At 36.0% G+C, this 22,483-nt stretch overlaps 1 protein-coding gene across 6 annotated transcripts in view; it reads right to left on the reverse strand.

Annotated features, from left to right (window-relative positions):
* BIRC6 (baculoviral IAP repeat containing 6) overlaps positions 1–22,483 on the reverse strand; it is a 174,457-nt gene that overhangs the window by 51,193 nt on the left and 100,781 nt on the right. For all 6 annotated transcript variants that reach the window (XM_039718798.1, XM_039718795.1, XM_039718797.1 and 3 more), the window contains 7 exons: positions 21,261–21,390; positions 17,439–17,570; positions 14,602–14,769; positions 11,978–12,151; positions 8,233–8,429; positions 5,167–5,467; positions 2,209–2,426 (listed from right to left, as the gene is read on the reverse strand). In XM_039718798.1, coding sequence (XP_039574732.1) covers positions 2,209–2,426; positions 5,167–5,467; positions 8,233–8,429; positions 11,978–12,151; positions 14,602–14,769; positions 17,439–17,570; positions 21,261–21,390 — 1,320 coding nt within the window. The remainder of the gene's footprint in view (positions 1–2,208; positions 2,427–5,166; positions 5,468–8,232; positions 8,430–11,977; positions 12,152–14,601; positions 14,770–17,438; positions 17,571–21,260; positions 21,391–22,483) is intronic.

The raw sequence follows: 22,483 nt of genomic DNA on the forward strand, positions 1-22,483 counted from the left end.
AATAATGTAATCCCATTTTATTAACTTTCTAAAGATATCATCGGGATCCAGTGAAATTCAAAGCTTTCCATAGGAAAGACTGCCACAAATACAGAGTTCTGGTACAGGTCTGTTGAAAGTAGTTCTTCATTTTGACCAGTACTGCAAGCCCTTTATTATTCTCTTTTAAGATACTATCACTACTTAAATGATGAGAGGTATTAGAACGCTACTTAATCAATATCATTCTAAACATCACAGCTCTGTAATTACTGCTGTTTAGAACCTAGTCAAGTCTAATAACACAACGAGATGAAGGGGATGGGAGTGGAAATGTTATCAAGAGAACAGAATTGAAATATTACGATGCTCAAGTACTTATTGATTTTGAATAAATGCTCCAAAATAACAAGAGGAGTAAGTTACATGTATGGCTCTGACACATGATCTGTGAGTCACTAAAATACACATTACCTCCTCCCTAGGTTAAGAGCAAGGGAGTCAGTCTTCCTTAAAATTTTCTAAGAGCACATTTTTCCAACAGTGCTTGGTAACAGCTAAAACAGCTTTTACCAGTGGTGTGCCTCAGTGAATTTAGCAACATAACTCTGATATTACAATGCTTAGCCCTCGTGAAGTAGTGTGGAAGTATTTACACTAATTTTTGAATTTAAGCAGGTCATTGGTGAAAAGGATGCAGAAAAAACTCTTGATAAGCATTTTTTAACTGATGTTTTCCTATTTGCATATTCAGCATCCTAAACAAAAGTGACTTGCTACTTTAATTACTTGGTCATAATTAGCTGGAAACCACATCAAGCAGTATTTGTTTTATGGCTCTGAAAAGTTTCATTTTCTGTTCACATCTTCTTCAGTGACTTTGTTAAAGATTGTATATGAAAGAGAAGAAACAATGTATGAACAGACTATAATGGTAAAAGAAATTATGACCTGTGAAGTATCATACTGACAGTAGCCTTGGACAATCTTTTACAGTGGGAATGCAATGTGTCTTGGTGACGAAACAGCTGTGTGGTTATTTTCATGTAGACATTACTCATGAACATGTTGTGCCTTTAACACTCAAGAGGACTTCCATGAGCACTGAATTAAAGCACTTAAGGGAGAACTTGGCCCCAGAAATACAAGCCTCAGTGCAGGCCTGATGGATCCCTAGTTTCAAGTTACCATCTATCACTTGATAGACATGAATTATGAGAAAGCAAGCTATTTAAGGGGTCATGGTAGCACTGAAGCAGAAGTAAGAATTAATGGTTGCCTTTTCTCTCCAAACATGCAAAAATGCTAAGGTGTTAATGTGTCAGCAGCCTGATACCCTATTAGAAGTAGAATCTCTCAACTTCCCCTTGCATTTCATTAGCCATTAAAGTGAATTATTCTCAGGCACAGCTTCATCTCTTGCTTGCTCAACCCTTCATCAGTATCAGAGCTGCTAAAATATGGACAGCCCTATATTTTGCAAGTACTAATCCACATTCAGCCACCAGGAACTGTTTCATGCAAGCTTCTACCAAAATAATGCTAAAGAGGGCAAGTCATTAATGGTTTTTCTAAACACTTTTACAAACAATTGGTACTTTATGCAGAAATGGTAACTTACAGTCCTAAAAACAAAATCAAAATATACATATTCTGAATAGAGGGTGGTATAACACTGGAAATACATTGAAGAAAGTTGAATTTCTGAGATTAATTTGGGATCTTGAGTATTATGGAAAATTTTTCTCTTTAGATCTCATTTAAATATCAGTAGAAAGATTATAACGTAAATCAATGCATTAATTTATTAATGTTCACAACTCATTTATATTTGTGAAGTATTTGAAAGGAAATCGTTTGTAACCAGGAGTTTAGATGATGAATGTTAAATAAGGTAATGAGGTCATACCATCTAATGGGTATTAAAAAACCACCATTCATTGACCACTATGCCTCTCCTGCCCTGAAAAAGAAGCACCTGTGAAAGAAACTGATTACACCTTAATGCCTCAAGACAAGCCTTCTTTCTCTGGTTTCATGATTACTATGCTTATTTGCAACACGCAGGGACAATTACCTAATCAGGTATGTCACAATTATTTTTAAAGCCTGCTAAAATTAGGCTACAATCAAAGCAATGAAACTATTTTCTTTTTTTAATTAAAACTCTTAGTACTTCTGGGTGGTACTTCCTGTGCAGAAGATACAACCAGGCGGGGGTAACCTTACCTCTGCCTGGTTGGGACTTGAGTTGGGCACTCTGGGTGCGTGGTGGCTCAGGGCAGAGAGGCAGGCCAGGATGAGATGGATGGCGCCGATCTCCAGCGCCATGCGCCTCAGCAGCACTCCGTCGTCCGTGGTCAGCGGCGTCGTGCTGAACAAACTGCGCAGCACGTGGAAGGGCAGCGTTGGGAGCACGTTTGCTGAAGGAGACTGCAGGATATGACCTTGGGTGGAGAAGTAAAACATCAAACTCACATTTTCTTTCAATAGTTCAGTACAGCCTGTTAATCTCTGCAATAGTTTATGAACATACAGAAATCTACTAAGGACTTAAGCATTCACATACAGTAAAGCCATCTATTACTATGTTTCTCTTCCGAGAAAAATTTCATTATGAGGAGAGTGTAGAAGAAAGAATGTTTCTTTATTTTATTAATAGATTTGGTAAAGAATCAAATTTTAAAAATTTGATTTGCCATTTCCAGGGAGAAAACTGGTTTGTATTAATTTTTAAAATACATATATATTTTTAATCATTGCAAATACAGCAAGATAAAGAATGCATGTGATCAGCTAATAGCAGCTCAGCTGACAAACAGCAGTAGTTTATCATATGTAGGATTCTCTTCTGTATTCAAAGTATGAATCAATGCACTGACAAAAATCAATTTTCTATTGAAGTTGAACCCATGGTGAAATGCTAACATAATTTTAATTAGATGAGTTGCATGTATGAATTTTGTGCTACAATTCTTTAAAATTTTCACCCCTTTCCATTATGAGCAAAAATTTTCTTTTAAAAGCCATACTTCAAATAATGGAGTGAACTATTAATGCAACACACTGAGATATGGGAAACTGTCTAAATTTTTTTCTTGTATGTAACAATACATTTCACATTCCTTCCCCAGAGCATATATAAAGAGAGACAACTGACAACTGGAGATGCTTCAAACAGTGAAAATACTTTAACATAGCCTACTCTGTCCAGACTTTTGCTTCCTAATTTAAACATTTTATTTTCTCCCTCATTCTTAAGAGTTTATCAGCTATATCAACATCCAGAGATTTAAACAAATATGTCTGTATTTGTGTGTACATGTACCTACACACACACATACATCCACATAATTCGTATCTATCTGATACTCTTTGCTAAGACAGTAACAAGAAGAAATCCGAAGTCCTCTGACTGGGATCTTCAAAAATAAAATAAAAAACTTCTGGAAAATAAGCCCATCTGATAGAATTCCATAACTACATGCATAACCAAATCAAAAAAGGGAAAATCTAAACATTTGCACATTATTTATCTCTGCAGACAACTGAATCCATGTTTTAATCTATAAGCCACAGATTTATAACTGTAGCTCTTCAAATTATGCAAAAAAGTAATGAGATTCTACACATGTGAAAAGCTGCATTTCAAACAAAAAAGGAAGTTATCAATAGTTTATACAGAAAACTCATGTGGATTACTGTGTACACCTGAACACACATTTTGTAGAGTTGAATTCAGATGTTTGGCAAATGGAAAAGAGATATTGGCTGTTTAGCCGAGCTAAAACTAAGGCTACGGGGGAATGCAATTCCTGTCACCAAATGCATTGGAGAAAGAAGAGCTATCGGCAACTAACTGCATACAAATAAACACAGAAAACTAAAGCTAAACCCCTACCCATCAAGAAAATTATGTTCTGGAATGATATTCCAATAGCAGTAGTGGCTGCACACACAGCTACACTACTACAAAAAAGAAAGCAACCCAAATTCTGAATGTCTCTTTATTAAAAAAAGAAAAAAAAAGCATATAAAAATTGCCTGCAGTAGTAAGGGACTGGGACTACTCTAGAAACTGGTCTCTTTATTAAAAAAAAGAAAAAAAAAAAGCATATAAAAATTGCCAGCAGTAGTAAGGTACTGGGACTACTCTAGAAACTGCACACAGTTCTTCAGTTATTTACCACTCAGATTAGGTGAGTCTAAGCAGCTAGATTTAATTTTTATTGCCCAGTTTATTCTTGTCTGCTGTCCCGAACCTAAATACTAGAGAAATAAAAAAACAAGCAGAAGGGAGGGCAAATGAGATTCTTGGTTTTCCAGCTGGTCGTATGAGGTCCATGTTGCACACCAGTCTACAGAGTGCTAAACAGACACTAACTTCTGATAATTGCAGTCTAGAAAAACCAGCTCTCTTTTCAAAGTCATAATCACAGAATCTTGTAGATTGGAAAAGACCCGTGAGACCCAAGTTCAACTGTAAACCTGACACTGCTCAAGAGCACCACTACACAAGACCCAGTGAAAAGAAATGCTTTAAACGTGTGAAACCATATTTCACACACACTCCTCCAGTTTTTCAAAACAGTAAAAAACAAAAATATTAGAACTTATGCAGAATTCCAGGTTCATTTGTAACAATATTTTTCCTGGCTTGTCTGTTTATTCTTTAAAGAATAACCGATTTCTCCCTCTGAACTCACACCATCAAGGCAGAGATTCTGTTTAGGCGATTTAATCACCATAATCTTTAGATCTTACTCTCCTTTTCTAGAACATTATTAGATGGTTTACTCTACATCTCTTGTAGCTTTGCTCTTATCCATATTTTTCTGCATTTTTCTGCATTTCTGCAGAATTATAGGATGTTTGCACAATTAGTTGAGCATTTCCAGCTACTGAGGACATTCTGTCTGAAAGCAGTCATTTTGACAGTATCATTGTAGGTTTTATCAGTGCTTATTTTACAATTACTCTGACATGAGACGAGAACTCGAGTGCTGATTATTGTGATAGAACTTTGCCAGACAGAATTTAAGAGACAAGAGTTTATCAAAGATGCCTGCAATACATTTCTGCACAAATCAATTCTAACTTCCTGATAAAAGCAATACAGTGCAAATAAATTTAAGTAACATTATCTATCTGTGGTCTACAAAGAAAGGTAATAATTACAGCACATACTTCCTTCACCATCATCTGTAACTCCCAACACCAATCTCAACAGACACTGAGCATGTTTCCGTTCTTTTAGCAGCACCTCAGCATAGCCCGGGAGACGGAGAAATAAACCAAAGGCAGCCAAAGAATGTGCAGGTATGGGAGACATAGTCTGGACTGTTGACTTGATCGGTGGAGGTTCTGCAGCAATTGTTTCTGGTGCTTCATACACCAATTCCCCTGATTGTTCAATGGTAACCCATTCAAACTGATCACTGTCCTTCTGTTTTTCCTGTGTGGCTGATGTAACCACTGGAGTGCTCACCTTAACCAACAGAAACAAAAAAGAAATTTGGTAGTCATTTAGTTAAACACCTTAAACAATAATTCTATTATAGTAAGGATCTAAAAGACATGCAATTTAATGTAGGACACAATAAAGAAGTCACATGAAATACTCTACCATTTGTAGATACAGGGACCATGCTAAATGGCTCAAAAGGGCATACTTGTTGCATTTTCAATACAGTGCTACAAAGCTGTGCCTACACAAGCAAGCAAACATATTTTGGCAACCTAAAATCCTCAGTTAAAGTGTGCTGCTTAAACACAGAGGCATAAGAGGCACAAATTACTCTGAAGTAAATAAAAAGATTAATTTATGTACTATACTGTTAAATAAGAAATGGCCCTTTATTTTTAACATTAAACACTGTGAACATAAGTATTTAATTTTTAATTACATATTGCAAAAAGAAGAAAAATTAATCATAATGACTTTAACAACAAATAATAACTTCCAGCATCTTAGCAGTTGTGTAGCAACTTGTGATCCTTTTGAGTTTTTGATGGATTTGGCAGGCTTTATTACTATTATACTCTAACAGAACAGTCTGTTTTATGACCAGAGGACTGTGCAGTCAAGCATTATGATGGGAATTAGAGTTTAAGGGGGTAATAGCTGTACAGTGCCCCAAGACACAATCAAACTATTTAAATGAAATTATGACACTGAGGTCCCTCTCATAATTAAATGTCACAGAGGTTTCAGGCTTTCATGCTATTCAGATAAACTGATTTGATCATATTTAAAATTTTAGTACTTATTACCAGACTGATCTAAACTGGAAAAGATTAATATGAAAAGCCTTTACAGAAATTATCCAGAATACCAAATTCCTAATTTAAAGTCAAAGCCATGTTTTACTGCATTTATTCCAATTATCTTCACATTTCTCCAGTGACTTGGAGAAATATAAAAGTCAAATTAAAGAATTAAGGGTCTGGAGAAATCATCAGTCTTCACTCTGAACAGTCTGTTTGATATTACTGTATTTAATTTTTTTTATGGTTTGCAGAATTCTTATTCAGTATTTGAATCTAAACATATATCTCAAGCTAAGAACAGTAAGTTCCCAGGACTGTAGAAAAAGAAGGAAAAAAGGAATGAAATTTCTCATGGCCAGAAGTTACCTTTCGTATCTTGCAGAATTCCATATATCAGTTTTCTTCAATACAGAGTACACGTTATCCCTCTTGGAATTCATAATACAGTAACTGTTTATGTAAATACTTTTCCTTAACTTGTAATTTTTGAACTGCATTGGTACTAGACCTCTAAGACCTTTGTAGAGCTATTTAGAAAGGATACATATTAATTATCCAGTCTCACTACAGGGTTCCTATGGTCGTCATAATTTTATAGTCAAGATACTGAATAATATACTCTTAATTCATACCCTTGGTATGATACCCTTAATTCATGATTAATTAAGTTTCAAAGGGAATAAATATTATTTCCTGTTAGGAGTGTCAGCCAAAAAATTCAAAAATATAGTCAAATAGAATCTAAATAATTCACAGGTTATTTTTTCCCCTTTTTAGCAGTGTGTAGTTAAAACAGTACCCAAAGGAGTAATTCCACACTAATGCCATTACTGACACTTTTGAAATGTCTATCAGTGCATCCAGTGGAATTCTCTATATTATAAGTAAACAAATATATAGCTATTATTTCTTAATATTAATATAATTAAAATGATACTGTTATTTATTATAATAAAATGATATCATCTGTTTTGAGAACTGAATTTCACTTAGCCACAAAAATATCTATGAGGCACACTTGAACAAACAATTAAGTGATAAGCAAGTATGCCTTTATAGCACATCAGTAACTTTATTTTACTGCACCCTCCAAGATATTTTAAGTTACCAGAAGCAGCTTGCCTTGGTCCCACAAGGCCATGGCTACTCAGGCAGTCTGTGACACAGAAAGGGAAGCACACAAGGGAAGTACAGCTGGACAGAGCTGTGGAGTTATGCACTTGCCTCTTGGAGTCTCTGTGGTTGAGATGTCCCTGAGGTGTTAGAAAGTCTCTTTTCCCCAGCCCAGCGATCGAAGGAGGAGTTGGGATTCCTTGGCTCTGCTTTTCAAGGTTGTTTATTTTCTCTTATCTAATACATTCTTTCCCTGACCCGCTGCAGTCTGTCTAGCAGGTCGGTTTGTGGCACACTGACTGTCCTTGGGGTGGTGTCAACATTTTATACTAAGAACTACGTGTACTTTATTTACAATAATTTTCCAATACCTATGACCTATGTTAGACAGTCTGTCTCTACTCTGAACCAATCTAAAAGTGCCAGCATCACACAGAAGATGGAGGCTAAGAAGAAGAAGGAAGAAGGACAGGGCACGCCCAAATCCCTCCATCTTGCCTCCTGAACCCCCATTCTAAAACCCCAAAATTCTACTTTTTCTACTGTGACAAATTAACTATCATTCTACTTAAACTCTCGTGGCTTGTACATCATCACACAAAGTTGGTAATTTTCTCTGTGGGTTAAAATCAAAGCCACAGGTGTCTTTGACTCTGTGCCAAGGTCTCTGAGCCCCCTGCCAGGGGCTCGAGGCATCTAGGGCAGCCAGAGGAATGTCGTGGGTTCTGACACTTGCCTGTTTTACAGTAACTTCCCCACATAACTGAGAAGTTCAACTGAACTATAGAGAAATACAAGGAAAATACTGTCCTTAAACAAACAAACACAATACCCTCAGCAAGTTTTCCAACATTAATTTTTTCTACTCACTTGTTGAATTACATCAGGATAAAGCATAGGGAGTCTCTCTGCAATAAGAGCCAATCCACCCATGCCTGCAAAAACTTGCAGTGGAGACTGAATGGGACAGGTTTCAAGAAGTGATTCATCTAGAACTGCATCCATACACTCATCCCCAGGACTGATGGCTTCATCTTCTGGGCAAGGTCCCAGTAAATCTGCATGGTCTACAAAAACATACATGTAAAATAAATTAATACATATCATCAACACTGTGTTTATTTCTTTGTCCTCATTTAAAAGTGGATTTCAAAAGTACTGGGTCCTTCTCAAGCAAAGACTGAGCCAAGAACCTGAAATGAATACAACAATAACAAAAGAAAATAAAAGCGTTAGTGGTATCTTTTGCCAATGACAGCAGATCCATGTCAAATTCAGCATTATTTATACATGGCTATATGTTAATTATTAGAATTTCATGTTTTATTAGAATTTGATCTATGCCTTCAAGACTTTGCTAATTTTGGAGTTATGAAACTCTTTAACACTCTTTCACGAAAAGTTAAGTGTAGGTTTGTCATTTTCCAATAAGGAGTTTATAGCTGAGGAAAGGAAAGATAATCTTAACCTTAAATTAGTCTTGCTTCTCACATCTCCTCTAGGTGAGGTGTCAAAATGACCCTTTGCAAAAGCTATGAAATTTAATTCTATTCTTCCTCATGAAAAAAGATCATGATCCGGATTTGTAACTTTCTACTAGCCTCCAGCCTCTTGGTTTATGACTAAGCACCCTAGTATCTTGTACAATAGACAAAAAAAATGAACATTCCATGCACTTATGCACACAAGTATATACAGAATATACAGAACCCTACCACAATTCCTTACTGCCAAACATCAGCCCTCTTTGCTAATAGCCAAAGGCAAACTTCAGTGAATAGTCTATATTTAATCTAAAAATCTGTTTTGCAGATAATATTTTTAAGCAATGTAAAGCAGGGGTCCTCCAAGTCTTCACAGTACAGCCACATTAAAAGGCAGGAGAGATCAAGTGGTCTTAGTATCTCTTCACCGTGAACAGTCTGACACCCATCATAATCCCTGGTTACACTCCAAATATATAACCCACATGCTATTATTTATTATATACCTGTAAAAGCAGAGAAGCACATTAATAATAATTTGTGCAGCTACCAAAAGAAATTTTTTATGAAAAAAAAATTTTAAACAGAAGACAATGTTATCTTTTAACAGATACTTCATCTTTTAAAACTGTTTCTTCCTAATTTGAAAAGGAATAGGAAACAGCAGGTCCTTCCCCATCCTAATTCTCATCTTTAAAACATGCATCTGTGTTACAAGGACATCACTGATATGCTGTGGGAGGATCACACTGCTTTGGAATAATATGATCAAAGTGTAAGATTTAATAAGCTTAAATCAGGGACATGTAGGAATACGTACATCAATTCATCCTACTTCAAACACAGACTATGACTGTCTGCCTGGAGAAGTCTTTCATGAACAGATTACGAAAAGGTCACAGATACCTTCAAAGCAGGATAATCCTTGTAAGAAGATGTCCAAATGTAACACTTTCAGTATATACAGCTTTGATGTCTACTGTTCTAAAGGACCCAGGCAGAAACCTTTGTGGAAGTGCTCCTTTTCCTCACAGACAGTGGGTGAGGGTGTCACAACCTTGCTGGTATCAGCAAGAAACTGCCTTCCACCACACATGTGGAGGATTCCACCTCACTAGGCTGAACATGATCTGCAATTCAACTGCTTGCAGTGGCATGAACTGATCAGACCACAAGAAATGTTAGATATCCTTCATAACGATGATTTTAAAAGAAAGATTTTGACAAAAAAACCTCACCCCTCTGATTTGCAGTGTAAAAAGCTGTAAGCTTTCCCAAAGAAAGAAAACTAGAAAATATAAACAGAGATACTGATAAAGCATGGAAAACTGCTTCTCTTCTAAAGACACTTGAAAAGTAAGTTCTCAGTGAGTATGGCTACAGGCAGATCCTTTCATTTTGAGTGCAAACACAGTATCATCTTCAACATTCACTCAAGGAGTTACACTTAAGTATGCTTCTCAAGTCCTTGCTTTAGTTAATTTTCTTATAATCCAACTGAAACCATTTCACCTTCATGAATATTTTCCAAGTTTTCAGTGAAGTCATGCACTTCAGCTGTGGAAAACTGCTGATCTCAAAAAAGGCATTAAAGCACTCAGAAAAAAAAGTTAATAAATGACACTCTTCCTCAGGTAGTAGTAAATGTAGCACTAGAGACACCATGTGAAGCTATAAAATCTGTCCAGCATGGTCTACTTTAAGTAGCAAGTAAAGGAGCACTGGTATGTAAGAATGATTTCTCTAGATATTACAAACTAGTCAAGAAAAATCAGTAGCTCTGATCTTCATTATTGCTGAGTTGTGATTGTGAATATAACTAATATTTTTCTGTACAGCACCACAGATCAATGGATTTGTAATGATAAGTTCAAATTTTCAAAATATTTATCTCAAATTTAAACAAAGAAGTGCACAGGAACTTAATAGAAGTTCAGAGAACCTTTATATCTTCATACACAACTTTACTACTAAATTGAACCTTCTCTAATGATTTGAGTTTTGTTCAAATACCAAAATATTTACTGTATATTTAGAATTTAAATAAAGAGCATAAGTAAACCAAAGTCTTATTTGAAAAAGACATGTCTCTCACTAGTGTGAGAGATGTGTATATCCACACACTGTATAGAGTCATGAAATGCTTAGTTCAGACCAGATATCAAGAAAGTATTTTTTTTTCATCAGTTCTGTTACTTATCTTTTCTAGAAACAGACTATCAAGTGAACAAGTTTTAAAAGAAGCCCCTGTCTGAAAAGAACTAAATGATTAATTTTGGAATTCCATGGTGTGTCAGCACTCTGATGATCAGCAGATCACAATGAGCTTAATTTTCAAGTCCCATTTCTCTTACCTCTTGCCTAAAGGAATGATATAAAAATATTTCAGAACAGATTCCTGGAATAGATCTCCTCCCTTCCCCAGCAAGTACATAGCAAGCAACTGGCCAAAGTATTATCAAGAAATAAATTATATGAGAAAATGTTAAACATTTTTAAAAGCTGGAGTTATAAGACCTGCTTTGATGGCTTGAGAGAAATCCTTATTTTCAAAGCAGCACTTCGTACCTAAGATACGGCAATAAAAATTTCACAAGCTTCTCTAACTCATATGGTTTCAAACAGCTCCTGTATTACTAAATCTGCCCCTGGTTACCAGCACTAGTAGAGAGAACTGATATATATGTAAAGAAATAAAATATAATGTATTTATACAATCACACAAAATTGCATCACCCTTCTCTAACTCACATGGTTTCAAACAGCTCCTGTATTACTAAATCTGCCCTGGTTACCAGCACTAGTTGAGAGAACTGATATACATGTAAAGAAATAAAATATAATGTACCTATACAATCACACACAATTGCATCATATACAATATTACAATGAAAAAAGAAAAGTGAAACCAGAGCAACCATATTGGAGCATCTTATAGATACAATTTAGGCAGGCAATGAATTTTTACTTTATCACAAAGTTTACCTCTTGTCTAAAAAAGAATAGCTCAGGAAGATCATCCAAGAAAATACAAAAAAACCCGCTGTGTCTCATCAAGAAAATCAAAACGATTATTGTCCAAAATAAAAACATTTTTAAAAAGACTATTCCAAAAAAGTAAGAACACTCACCTTTTTCTGTGTGAAGACGTTTAAATGAGTCTGTTTTTGATAAGCTTGGATCTGAGATTACTTTGGAACCAAGTTTCACTGTCAAATCTATGGATCGGTATCCTTGAGGAAGTTTGCGGTCATACAGCAGAGTCAGGAGCTGGGCAAGTGTCATTTCAGCTGGTAATGGCTGACCTAGACAACCAAGGCATCAAGTCAGAGAGGAAAATTCTGACTGGGTGATTTTAACATACACATCCAGGTGTTGTTCATTACTTGCACCACAGAAGCCAAGTAGACTAAATATCATCTGGCTCCAAACTAAGGCCTTCATTTTACCATTTGCTCTCTTGGGAAAAGGGGCCCCACCAGTTTGGAACCAATCATGAAAAAGATCTATGCCAATGTTCCCTGAGACAGCCCTGTGCTGAGAGCACAAGCACTTGGCACATTTAACAAATGGCCAAGGCTGTAATTTGATGTGCATTTTAAGTGGGTAATGGCTGTCCCCTTCTATTAAACACCACCTATGCATCACCCTTGAAGTGTGGGAGCATAGAGGTGTGTGTAACTGGAAGGTAAAAGGGGTGGTATTGAAAAAAGTGGAAAACAAAGAAACTGGCAATTCTTTCTCAGGCCTACTAATCTCAAACCTAGCTCACTACTCCTGTCAAGACAGCAGAAAATTAAAAAAAAAGAAGGGCACTGCGAGGACCACTTTTCTCCACAGCAATGTAGACTTGAAATGTGCACGCACTACAGTCCAAACTGATTACTCTAATTCAGATTTTGGCCACTCTGTTGATTGCAAATATGTTCTTCCCTGAAACTACAAGCTAATCTGAAGACAAAAAAATTTTGTCTGAAAACAAGTAGATTTATACATTAAATATTTTAGAGTTGGATCATATAAGAGCATGTCCATTTCATCTTGATTGTACTTAATCAAGTAAAACAACATGTAAGAGCTCCTTAGTAGAAACCTGTTTCTTCAACTGAAGATTATGTGTTAAGAAAAACAAAAATTAAAAATGCCTTTCCAATGTGCAAGTAAGTTTTCTGCTGTTTTTTACCCACCACTGATTTTCTTCACATGGCTTATTTTGTAACAACTGTCTGCAGTGCAAGACATGAGCAGATCACAATACAGAATGGTTTACATGACCATCACGAGACAGTCAACCTTTACCAGCTACATACTGAAATCTGGCACTGGGTTTTGATCTCATCTCCAAAACAGCAGTATCATAGATTATTGGAAGAGACTCACAAGGATCAAAGACCAACTCTTGGCACTAGACAGGATAGCCCCAAGAGTCACACCACGTGCCTGAGAGAGTTTTCCAAGTGCTTCTTGAACTGTCAGGCTTGGTGCTGTGACCACGTCCCTGGGGAGTCTGATCCAGTGCACAACCACCCTCTGGGGGAAGATCCTTTCTCTAATATCCAACCTAAACTTCCCATCATCCTCAGGCCATTCCCTTGGGTTTTGTCACTGGTACTGGTCACTGGAAAAGAGATCAGTGTCTGCCCTTCCTCTTTCCCTCATGAGGAAGTTGTTGACGGCAACAAGATCTCCCCTCAGTCTCCTCCAGGCTGAACAAGTGAACTCAGCCATCTCTCATATGGCTTCTCCTCAAGGTCTTTCACTCTCTTCATTGCCCTCTTCTGAACTATCTTTAATAGCTTTAATTCCTTCTTATATTGTGTCACCTAAAACTGCCTCCAGCACTCGATGTGAGGCTGCACCAGTGCAGAGCAGAGTGGGGCAATCCCTCCCTTGCCTGGCCAGCAATGCTGTGCCTGATCTGCCCACCCTCCAGAAGAGCCTGTAACCATCTATCATGACACACCAATCACTGGACTCATCCCACCAGGTTTTGTACATCAATTTTAGATATTTTAATCTAAGTATATGATCCTGATAATAATTGCTAGAGGATAGCCTCAAAGCTGGTAATTGAATAGTAAGTCTCAAATTTAGGGATTTTTGAGTGAAAATGACTTTCATCAGAAGTTAACCACTTTATTCCATTAGCTGGATCCAGACAAGAAGCTGTTCTGCATAATAATGAAGTGTTTCACCCATATTTCTGTCTTTTATTCCTAACCTAAGTCAATTTCTTCCTACACAAGAGATTGCCACTCTTGCTATACCATATCTGATATACATGGAACATGCCCAACTGCTTAGGACATGCTGTGTTTTTAAAACACAAATAATATTCCTGAACTGGTAAATCAACCTTTCAGAGAGCAATGCAAGATGGTTGCCCATTTAGAACCTGAAGTAATAGGGCACTGATACCAGTTCTGCCTTGTATGTGGAAGAAAACCTACGTCACCTTTCAAACCCACCCCACTTTCATTTGTGAGTGGAAATGTTTTGAGAGATTTTTTAGGAGCAAGGTACTAAACTTCAAGGGAGATCAACATAATTGCCACTTTTTTCGGGCTGCTATGATCCTCCACTGCTGCAGTTGCTGATGTTATAATGATTTCCAGTTCAAAGAGGTTTACCAGCCCAGAAGGGCTCCACACTTCCAAGATGCTAATGCCCATTACCATTGTAACAACTGCCTGATCATGTATCAGCCACTGAAAAGCCCATAATTTTGATGTTTAAAATGTATTACTAAAGTTACCTGGTAGTAGTTTATGGTACAGATGAAAGACTGGAACACTAATGGTCTTGCTGGAAGATTCTCCTCCTGAGGAAGAAGTACCAACTTTATCTGCCATCACTCTTCCTCGCCTAGATGGTGGACGTGGAGGGGTGGATGAAACAGCTCTTTTTGACTGAGATTTCAAACCTAGTACAGAAGAAAAAAAATTCAAGTTGTTCTAGTATTCAACACCTTCAGTTAGGTAAGGTACAACATACTCTAAACCTTCAATGATAGAAAAATGTAAGAACTTTACCTCACTGGCTAATAAAATACCAGACTAACATTTATTATAAAACATATTTGGATATAATGCCAGCATTTTTAGTTAAAAGGCTGTGCATTCTCCTCAGCCCCACACATAACCCAAACCATAACTAAACACCATGCACAAAAAAACCAAAAGCTAGTATGATTCTGCTCTCATTGAAGAGTGTCTCACAATGGGCCCTACAGCAAAATGTTTTTATGCTGTCTTTTTACCTGAAAGGAAGACAGGCAAAATTTTCCAAATTGACAGATATTTCAGCACAGATTATAGATAATAACCCCTTGTCTTGCCTACAAAGACTTTAGCTGCAGTACTGACAGTATCACATGTCATGAAAGGTGTCTTTATATATGCTTTCCAAGTTCCCTGGCCCCAAAACATTTGAAGTAAGCACTACATTAAAATTAGGAGGCAGAACAGCTACATAAAAACTTACTGTTATTACACAGCAATACTGCCTTACCTTAGGACAGCTTAAGGTGACTTAAGGTACAGCAAAATTATACTGCAATCAGTACCCTTCTGTGCAGGTGACAGACCAAGGTAAAAAGCCAGCAGGTCAAGACACAGACAATTACTACCTTATCATTGTCCAAGAGCTGCCACAAAACAACATCCACACTTCAAATGCTGTAATATGTTCTGGTTTCAGCTGATCATTAGAAGCAGCTCAAATGTGCAACACATTGTCCAATAATCTCAGTACACTAAAGTAGCTTGCCTCAGGAATATTGGGCTGCAAATACCATCTTCTCCCTCAATTAATTTTACCCATACATAAGAAGTTAAATACTTGTAACTTCTTGAGATTCTGAGGACACTAAAAAACCCTCAGAATATATGAAAAGTTCATGACAAAATAAGAAAATACTTGGCAAACAGGTAGAAGAAATAATGCAAATTAATTTAAGTTTACCTTTAAACTCTTACTAAATTGGAGAAAATTGGAAAAAAAATCAGAAAAACTCTGAAATCTGCTTCTTTCTAATAGAGAATGGGCTGTATCAAGCAGTAGGATAAGCAATGAAAATGGAATGACATGGCTGAATATACTATGCCCTATCTTCTAGCTTGGCATATTTTTGTTTCTTTCTAGATTTTTTTTTGTTTTAACTCTTTGCTTGGACCTATTAATATTTTAGCTACTACTAAAACATGTTTAACATGTTTAAGTGGCACCTACTGTAAACTATCTTGTCAGATAAAGATGCTGTAATTAACATAACTATGTTGTTTTAAATAGTTCAAGTTCAGAGAAACTGCTGCCCTGTTTGACATTTGTGTTAAGTTATATCTACATTTAAAAACCTGAAATAAAAAGCTTAAGAAATATTGGTGCCAAAAGTCAAAGGAAATCAGCATCTCTGCTTCATGTTTCATGAAGTGTGAATGAACTCGAGGTACCTCAATAGTGGCAGAAAGCTAGATGGGAAGGGAGTAGTTTGAAGTTCATTAATCAACTTCAAACCGAAAGATTAATGACTTCTACAGCCATCATCTGAACTGCAACATTTGTGTACCACTGCAAAATTACTATGTTCAATCTATATCCAACAATAGGTTTGCATTTTTGTAAGGAAATGGGCTTACGTGAAAGACTTCTGAAGGTTTGACTCAGTAATTTTTATAAACTGAATGCTTTGAAAGGAACTCCAGTATTAGTTGTTTCCAAATGGAATAACATGGTTTTATGCAAAAATCTCCATTTGACAGTTTTTAGCAGAGTACCATTAGTTGTTTTGCATATTTGCATATCCATATATTTTCCATAACAAAATATATGGATATCTTTTATTTCCAAAGGATATTTTCAGAAGAGAGGTGATTAAACTCTGTTGTACTAGCTACTGCAAAAAGTAGAAGCAATAATACCCTCCAAGCTCCAGGGCTATCTTTTAAAAAATGCTGTAGAATACTGTAGCAACATCAACCACGAAGATATCACTGACACATATATTTAGGTGCTGCGGTGAATGTTTCAAGTGTGGGGACACGAGGTTTGACTTCATTTTTCTCAGAAGGCTGATTTATTATGTTATATATTATATTAAAATACTACATTAAAGCTATACTAAAAGAACAGAGAGAAAAGAATGATTACAAGGCTACAAAGAACAAGAATAGAATAGAATCCATAACAAAATCCTGTGACTGCTCACAGCCTTGGCACAAGTGGCTGTGATTGGTCATCAATTGAAAACAATCCACATGGAACAACGGAAGATGCACCTGTTGCATTCCACAGCAGCAGATAGTTATTGTTTACATTTCTTTCCTGAAGACCTCAGCTTCAGGAAGGGAAAAATCCTAGGAAAGGATTTCTAATAAAATATTATAGCTACATTTAGGTGTACATAGATTTGACAAATTTGTCAAAGTATAATCTGCTAGAGGCAGCTGTTTCACCAGGAATCAATCTTTGCTGCCTAACAGTCAGTTATATTACAATTGTAGTACCAGGTACTGGGAGATATTTTCTTTCCTCAACACACATTGATCCAACCAAAAAGATCCACTTTATAAAAGACAGAAGAAAAAGACATACCAGAAGCAACAACAACGCTGTAATTGTCCTGAAATCCATTTTCTGCTTTAACTTTTTCTTTCTCCTCATAATTCTTCTTTTCTTTATCTTCCTTCTGTTCATTAATTAGCTTAGCTGTAATACTGGGTGTATCTACATGGGGATGGAGAGGACAAGGACAAACAGAGAGAGGAAAGAAAAGCATTTCAAGATACTAAGTTGATTTTATTAGTTTCTAAGCCATTAACAAGGCCATTCTCAACTACTGTAACATTTCAGAGCTCCAACACAGGCAGCAATAGTCTTGTCAATAAGTACAAATTAATTATTACAGTAATTCTATCCTCTTCTTCCCCCAAAATTCTGTTCTCTGACAATTTAAATCTGTAACAGTTTAAAACCATTACTTGATGAGTCAAGTGTTTTCACATTAAAAAACCACTAAACCACTGCAAGCAACCAAAAATGAGATTAAGTAAAAAATGCCTACCCAAATCCAATGAACCAAAAAACCCACAAAAATCTTGACAAAACAACAAAAGCAAAAAATCCAACAAAAAAAGAAATACCAAGATTTTTTTTTTAAGGACAGCTGCAGACTTATTTAAACAGGTTCTTGTATTTGGGTCTGGGTATCTCTTGTTACATACTGATCCAATTTCAGAACTGGTAAATTCTCTTCCTTTGAAATTGGAAGATGCCTGAAGTACATTACGCAGCCAAATCTTGAGCTGTTTGCATAAGAGAACATTAGATTACTGCAGTTCAACCATTTGGGTTCAATAATTACTGTAGATCACAACTATCAGTATGTTATTAAATCTAATCTAATTTATTAAATCACTGATGATTGGTGACAATGGACAGTTTAATATCCTGTATGGTACAACACTGGCACCAAAATGGTCAAGTAATTCTCCAATTGCTTCTAACTTGATTCCACACATCCACAGCAGCTTTGAAGTACAACTCCAGACCTAGAAGTACTATGCAGCTACCTTTAACTGTGTGCCACCAGTGGGTGAGGTGCTGAAAGGGATGTGGTTTGGCTGCTTCGAAATATGTTATGATTTGTGCCTGAAGGCATTAGTCTGTATTAGAAAGCACTGGAGACTAAAAAAAGATACAGAGTATGAAACTACTGCTACTGAGGACTCAACATTCGCACACACACTCCATGCATAGATCTGCGTGTATATATACAAACACATATGTGTATTCATATATAAACACATACAAATGTATCTATTTATAAGATTGTGTATGTTTTTGGCTCTTGAAAGATTTTCATCATTATTATTATTAGTAGTACTATTATTAAATTTCTGAGTTGCTCTAGTTCTGTCCCGTGGGCTCAATGTCCTCTTACTGCTGGGGAATTTAAAGGTCATTAATAAAATTATTAAAGAAGGTTAAGCAATGGTATTTAAACTACTGAGGCGAAATCCAGATTTGTCTTCAGTTTTCTGACTCCAGCAATAACTCAAGACTAAGGTGCCTGAAACACACAACAACTCGTACGCATCCAAGCAACCCTATCTGCTGTGTACTGCGTATTTTCTTCCTATGGTGAAGGGATGCAAGCAGAAGACCTATCAATGATTTTAGGATCCCTTTCTCCCCCTCTTTTTTTAAAAGCTGGGAAAAAAAATAGAAAATGAATAAGGGTCTTGTGATTTATTCACGCAGAAAGTATGACATTATTAATTTGAGACATTAACAGTAGGAAAGAAAAAAAGAAGTTAATCCACGGGACAGATTCCAACACAGGATCTTCATGACTTCCTATTACTGTAGAGGTGACAGCCTTTTCTTTATTTTCTACCCCAGTCCACCCCTTCTCTCTCATCCTAAACACACAAGCTTGCTCCTCTTATATTCAAGCCTTCTTTACTCTATCCTAACCATGGCCCCCATAGAATGCCACACAAGAACCATAACGCCAAGGCATAACAATGCAGTAGCAAACTCTAAAGTTGTGGTGCCCTGTCAAGTCAGCACTTGACCATTTTCGATTTCTGACATGACAGTTTACCACATCATCACATTCTCCTCTCCAGACCTTATTAGCACTGGCTATCAAGCTGACAACAATGCACCACTAAGGCAGCTACTCAGGACAGTTTATGTCACTGCTCAACAACTCATCCCTACCTCGCAGGAAGTGACCATCCCACCCATTACAGTAATGAGATCCTTGTGCAGTTTGTGGTCAGAAAAAACCTTAGTCACATTTCACACATGACTCTCTGGACAGTAAATAAATATAGAATTCTATCAGAAACAGTAAGTTATTCCTTGATAAATAAAATACAAGCATTTAGCTAGGAATGGATATTTTTCTATTAATATCCTAAAACACATCTTGTCCTAATATTCTGCCAAATAACATTTTAGTACTTCTATCAGCTTGTTAGGTAAAATTTACCACCCCAATAAATTTGTAAATGTAAAAATTTTCCACAGATACAAATATTCTGCCAAATAACATTTTAGTACTTCTATCAGCTTGTTAGGTAAAAATTACCACCCCAACAAATTTGTAAATGTGAAAATTTTCCACAGATACAAAAAACCAATAGTTGCTTTTAACTCCATGAAGACCTGCCTCATAAATTAAAAGATGAGCTACACTGAGTTCCAAAGAAGTACACATTCAAGTAAATCTACATATAGGAGCATACATACCTAGTCAGATGAATGGGCAACTAAGTGCACACCCTTCAGTGCTCACCTCCCATATGGCAAAAACATAATTGCTCTAATGATCTTTGGCTCTTCTATGGTATTACAACAAAAAACCAATAGTTGCTTTTAACTCCATGAAGGCCTGTCTCATAAATTAAAAGTTGAGCTACATTGAGCTCCAAAGAAGTACACATTCAAGTAAATCTACATATAGGAGCATACATACCTAGTCAGATGAATGGGCAACTAAGTGCACACCCTTCAGTGCCCACCTCCCATATGGCAAAAACATAACTGCTCTAATAATCTTTGACTCTTCTTTGGTATTACTGAGTATCACATTTTAAGTATAAAGAGGAAGTCCTGGATTTACTTTTTTTTTTAAATTAGACATATATAAAACGATTTTTCATTTAACATGTCCAAACAATTTTTGCTCTACTTATTACTAGAGGAGAATCAACTTGAATCTTGCCTTGCTTTACCTAGAGCTCTCTGGCATGGACATGACATCTTCAGTATGAATTCTACTCTCTAACTAATTTAAAAAAAATTATTAACCTAATCTTTAACATATACTTCTGTTTTCTAAAATATTTAATAAGCACTAAAATTAAAGGTGAAATTAATTTTAAGAGTAAGATATGTATCATTTGGTGTCACAATCCATGTTATGGTCTGTGAAAGCCTGATCAACAAAGTTCCCTACAGACAGGTTTATCTCTCAGTGTATATTGAAGTAGTATAACTGAATGTACTAATATTTAAAAAAACAAATAAACAAATTAATACCTTAACATTATCCTCTCACTGTGCATAACTTTAAAATCAATAGCTAAAAGTAAATTATACTTTTCATTTTCCATTTAGTAAGCCAATGCATTTATATAGCAGATAAATGTATAACCACAGAAATTAGATGGAGCCTTTATCAAGGTCCCTTTCACAGAACATACATCTCCATCTTGAGATGTATCACTAAGTTCCAGGATATTTAACTGACAAAATTGGGGAAATGTAGTGAACGGATGAAAGACTGTGTTTTGAAGACTGATATTTGCAGTATCACTTGTATGGTCAAACAAACAACAACAGATTTTTTTTTTAAGCTTTAAACTGTAAGCAAAACAAAACCATGAACTACTGCAAACTTGCCTGACACACGATCAAGAACCTCTGCTAAAGTTGTTGAGACAGGCAAGTGAAGAGTACGAAATTTGTGTCCAGCTCCATACATTGGATGTTGAATTACATGACTAGTAGCATTAATTCTACCTTTGTACAGCTGAAAGGAAAAAACAGTCAACATTAATTATGACTTTAACACTGAGAAATAACTTAAACCACTATGTTCTTATAATGCCACATTAGCTAAGTAAAGCTAAATTCTTAGTATGCCAGAAAAGAAAACGAATACAACCTTCAACTTTGGGGGTATATGGTAAAAATGCATCAAATTAGGACATGTTTAGTTTTTGTAACTCAAAATAATTTGTTTTGAAAGCCTACAATATTTTTAGGACCAGAAACAGTATGATATCATCTTTGCTTTAAAAAAACCCCATCATTTTACACAGCTGTAATATGAGAGAAAAACTGAATACCTGAGACTTGCAATTATTTAGGAAAAAAAACCTTAACTTTGAAACTAAATATCGAAAAATAACAATATACTTTGAGTAGAGAAAGACGATGTTTTTCTGTTGCTCTGACACGAGGAGGAAGTTTATTCTAGACTTAATATCTACTTTCTGTTATTATGACAGGTACCTTAGTCATGATTAGTTAAACCACTGCAAATCTTTTACCATAACCTATTTTAGACAGCCCTGAGACCTGTTTATTAATATGAACTTACACGACCCATTTATTATTGTGCAATGCAATTTAAAAAAAAAATTGTGCTTCCTGACAACCACAACTGAGCTTCTGAAAAACAGTTTTGGCAAGAACTTTTAAAATAAAAATGGGGAACCAAGCTTTGAGAGGTTATGTTGCTGGATATTCTAGAAGTATATCCTGTACTTCCATATTATTTTTAAGGTTTCTTTTTGCATCTTATAGGAGGAATCATCTCAGTAAGTACAAAATTTCCCAGTGTTTTCAATAGAAGAAACTGAACTATGACAACTTCAAGACATTTTTTCTGTTTTTACATATCTACTAACAGCTTTCTGTAAAAATCTGTTGCATGTAAAATAATTAACAGAAAACTGATGTCACCTTCACATTATCAATGGACCTGTTAACAATTACTCAGCCAAGTTAAAACATTTAAATGTTTGTGCAAAAACTGTATGTGTGCCTCCTTTTGCATTTTACACTATCCAACCCAGTTTCCCTCTGATAGTTCTCCTGTGGTACTTTACTCTGAGATG

This window comes from Passer montanus, unplaced genomic scaffold (assembly GCF_014805655.1).
Source record: "Passer montanus isolate IOZ18808 unplaced genomic scaffold, ASM1480565v1 scaffold40, whole genome shotgun sequence".
Classification (NCBI taxonomy): Eukaryota; Metazoa; Chordata; class Aves; order Passeriformes; family Passeridae; genus Passer; species Passer montanus.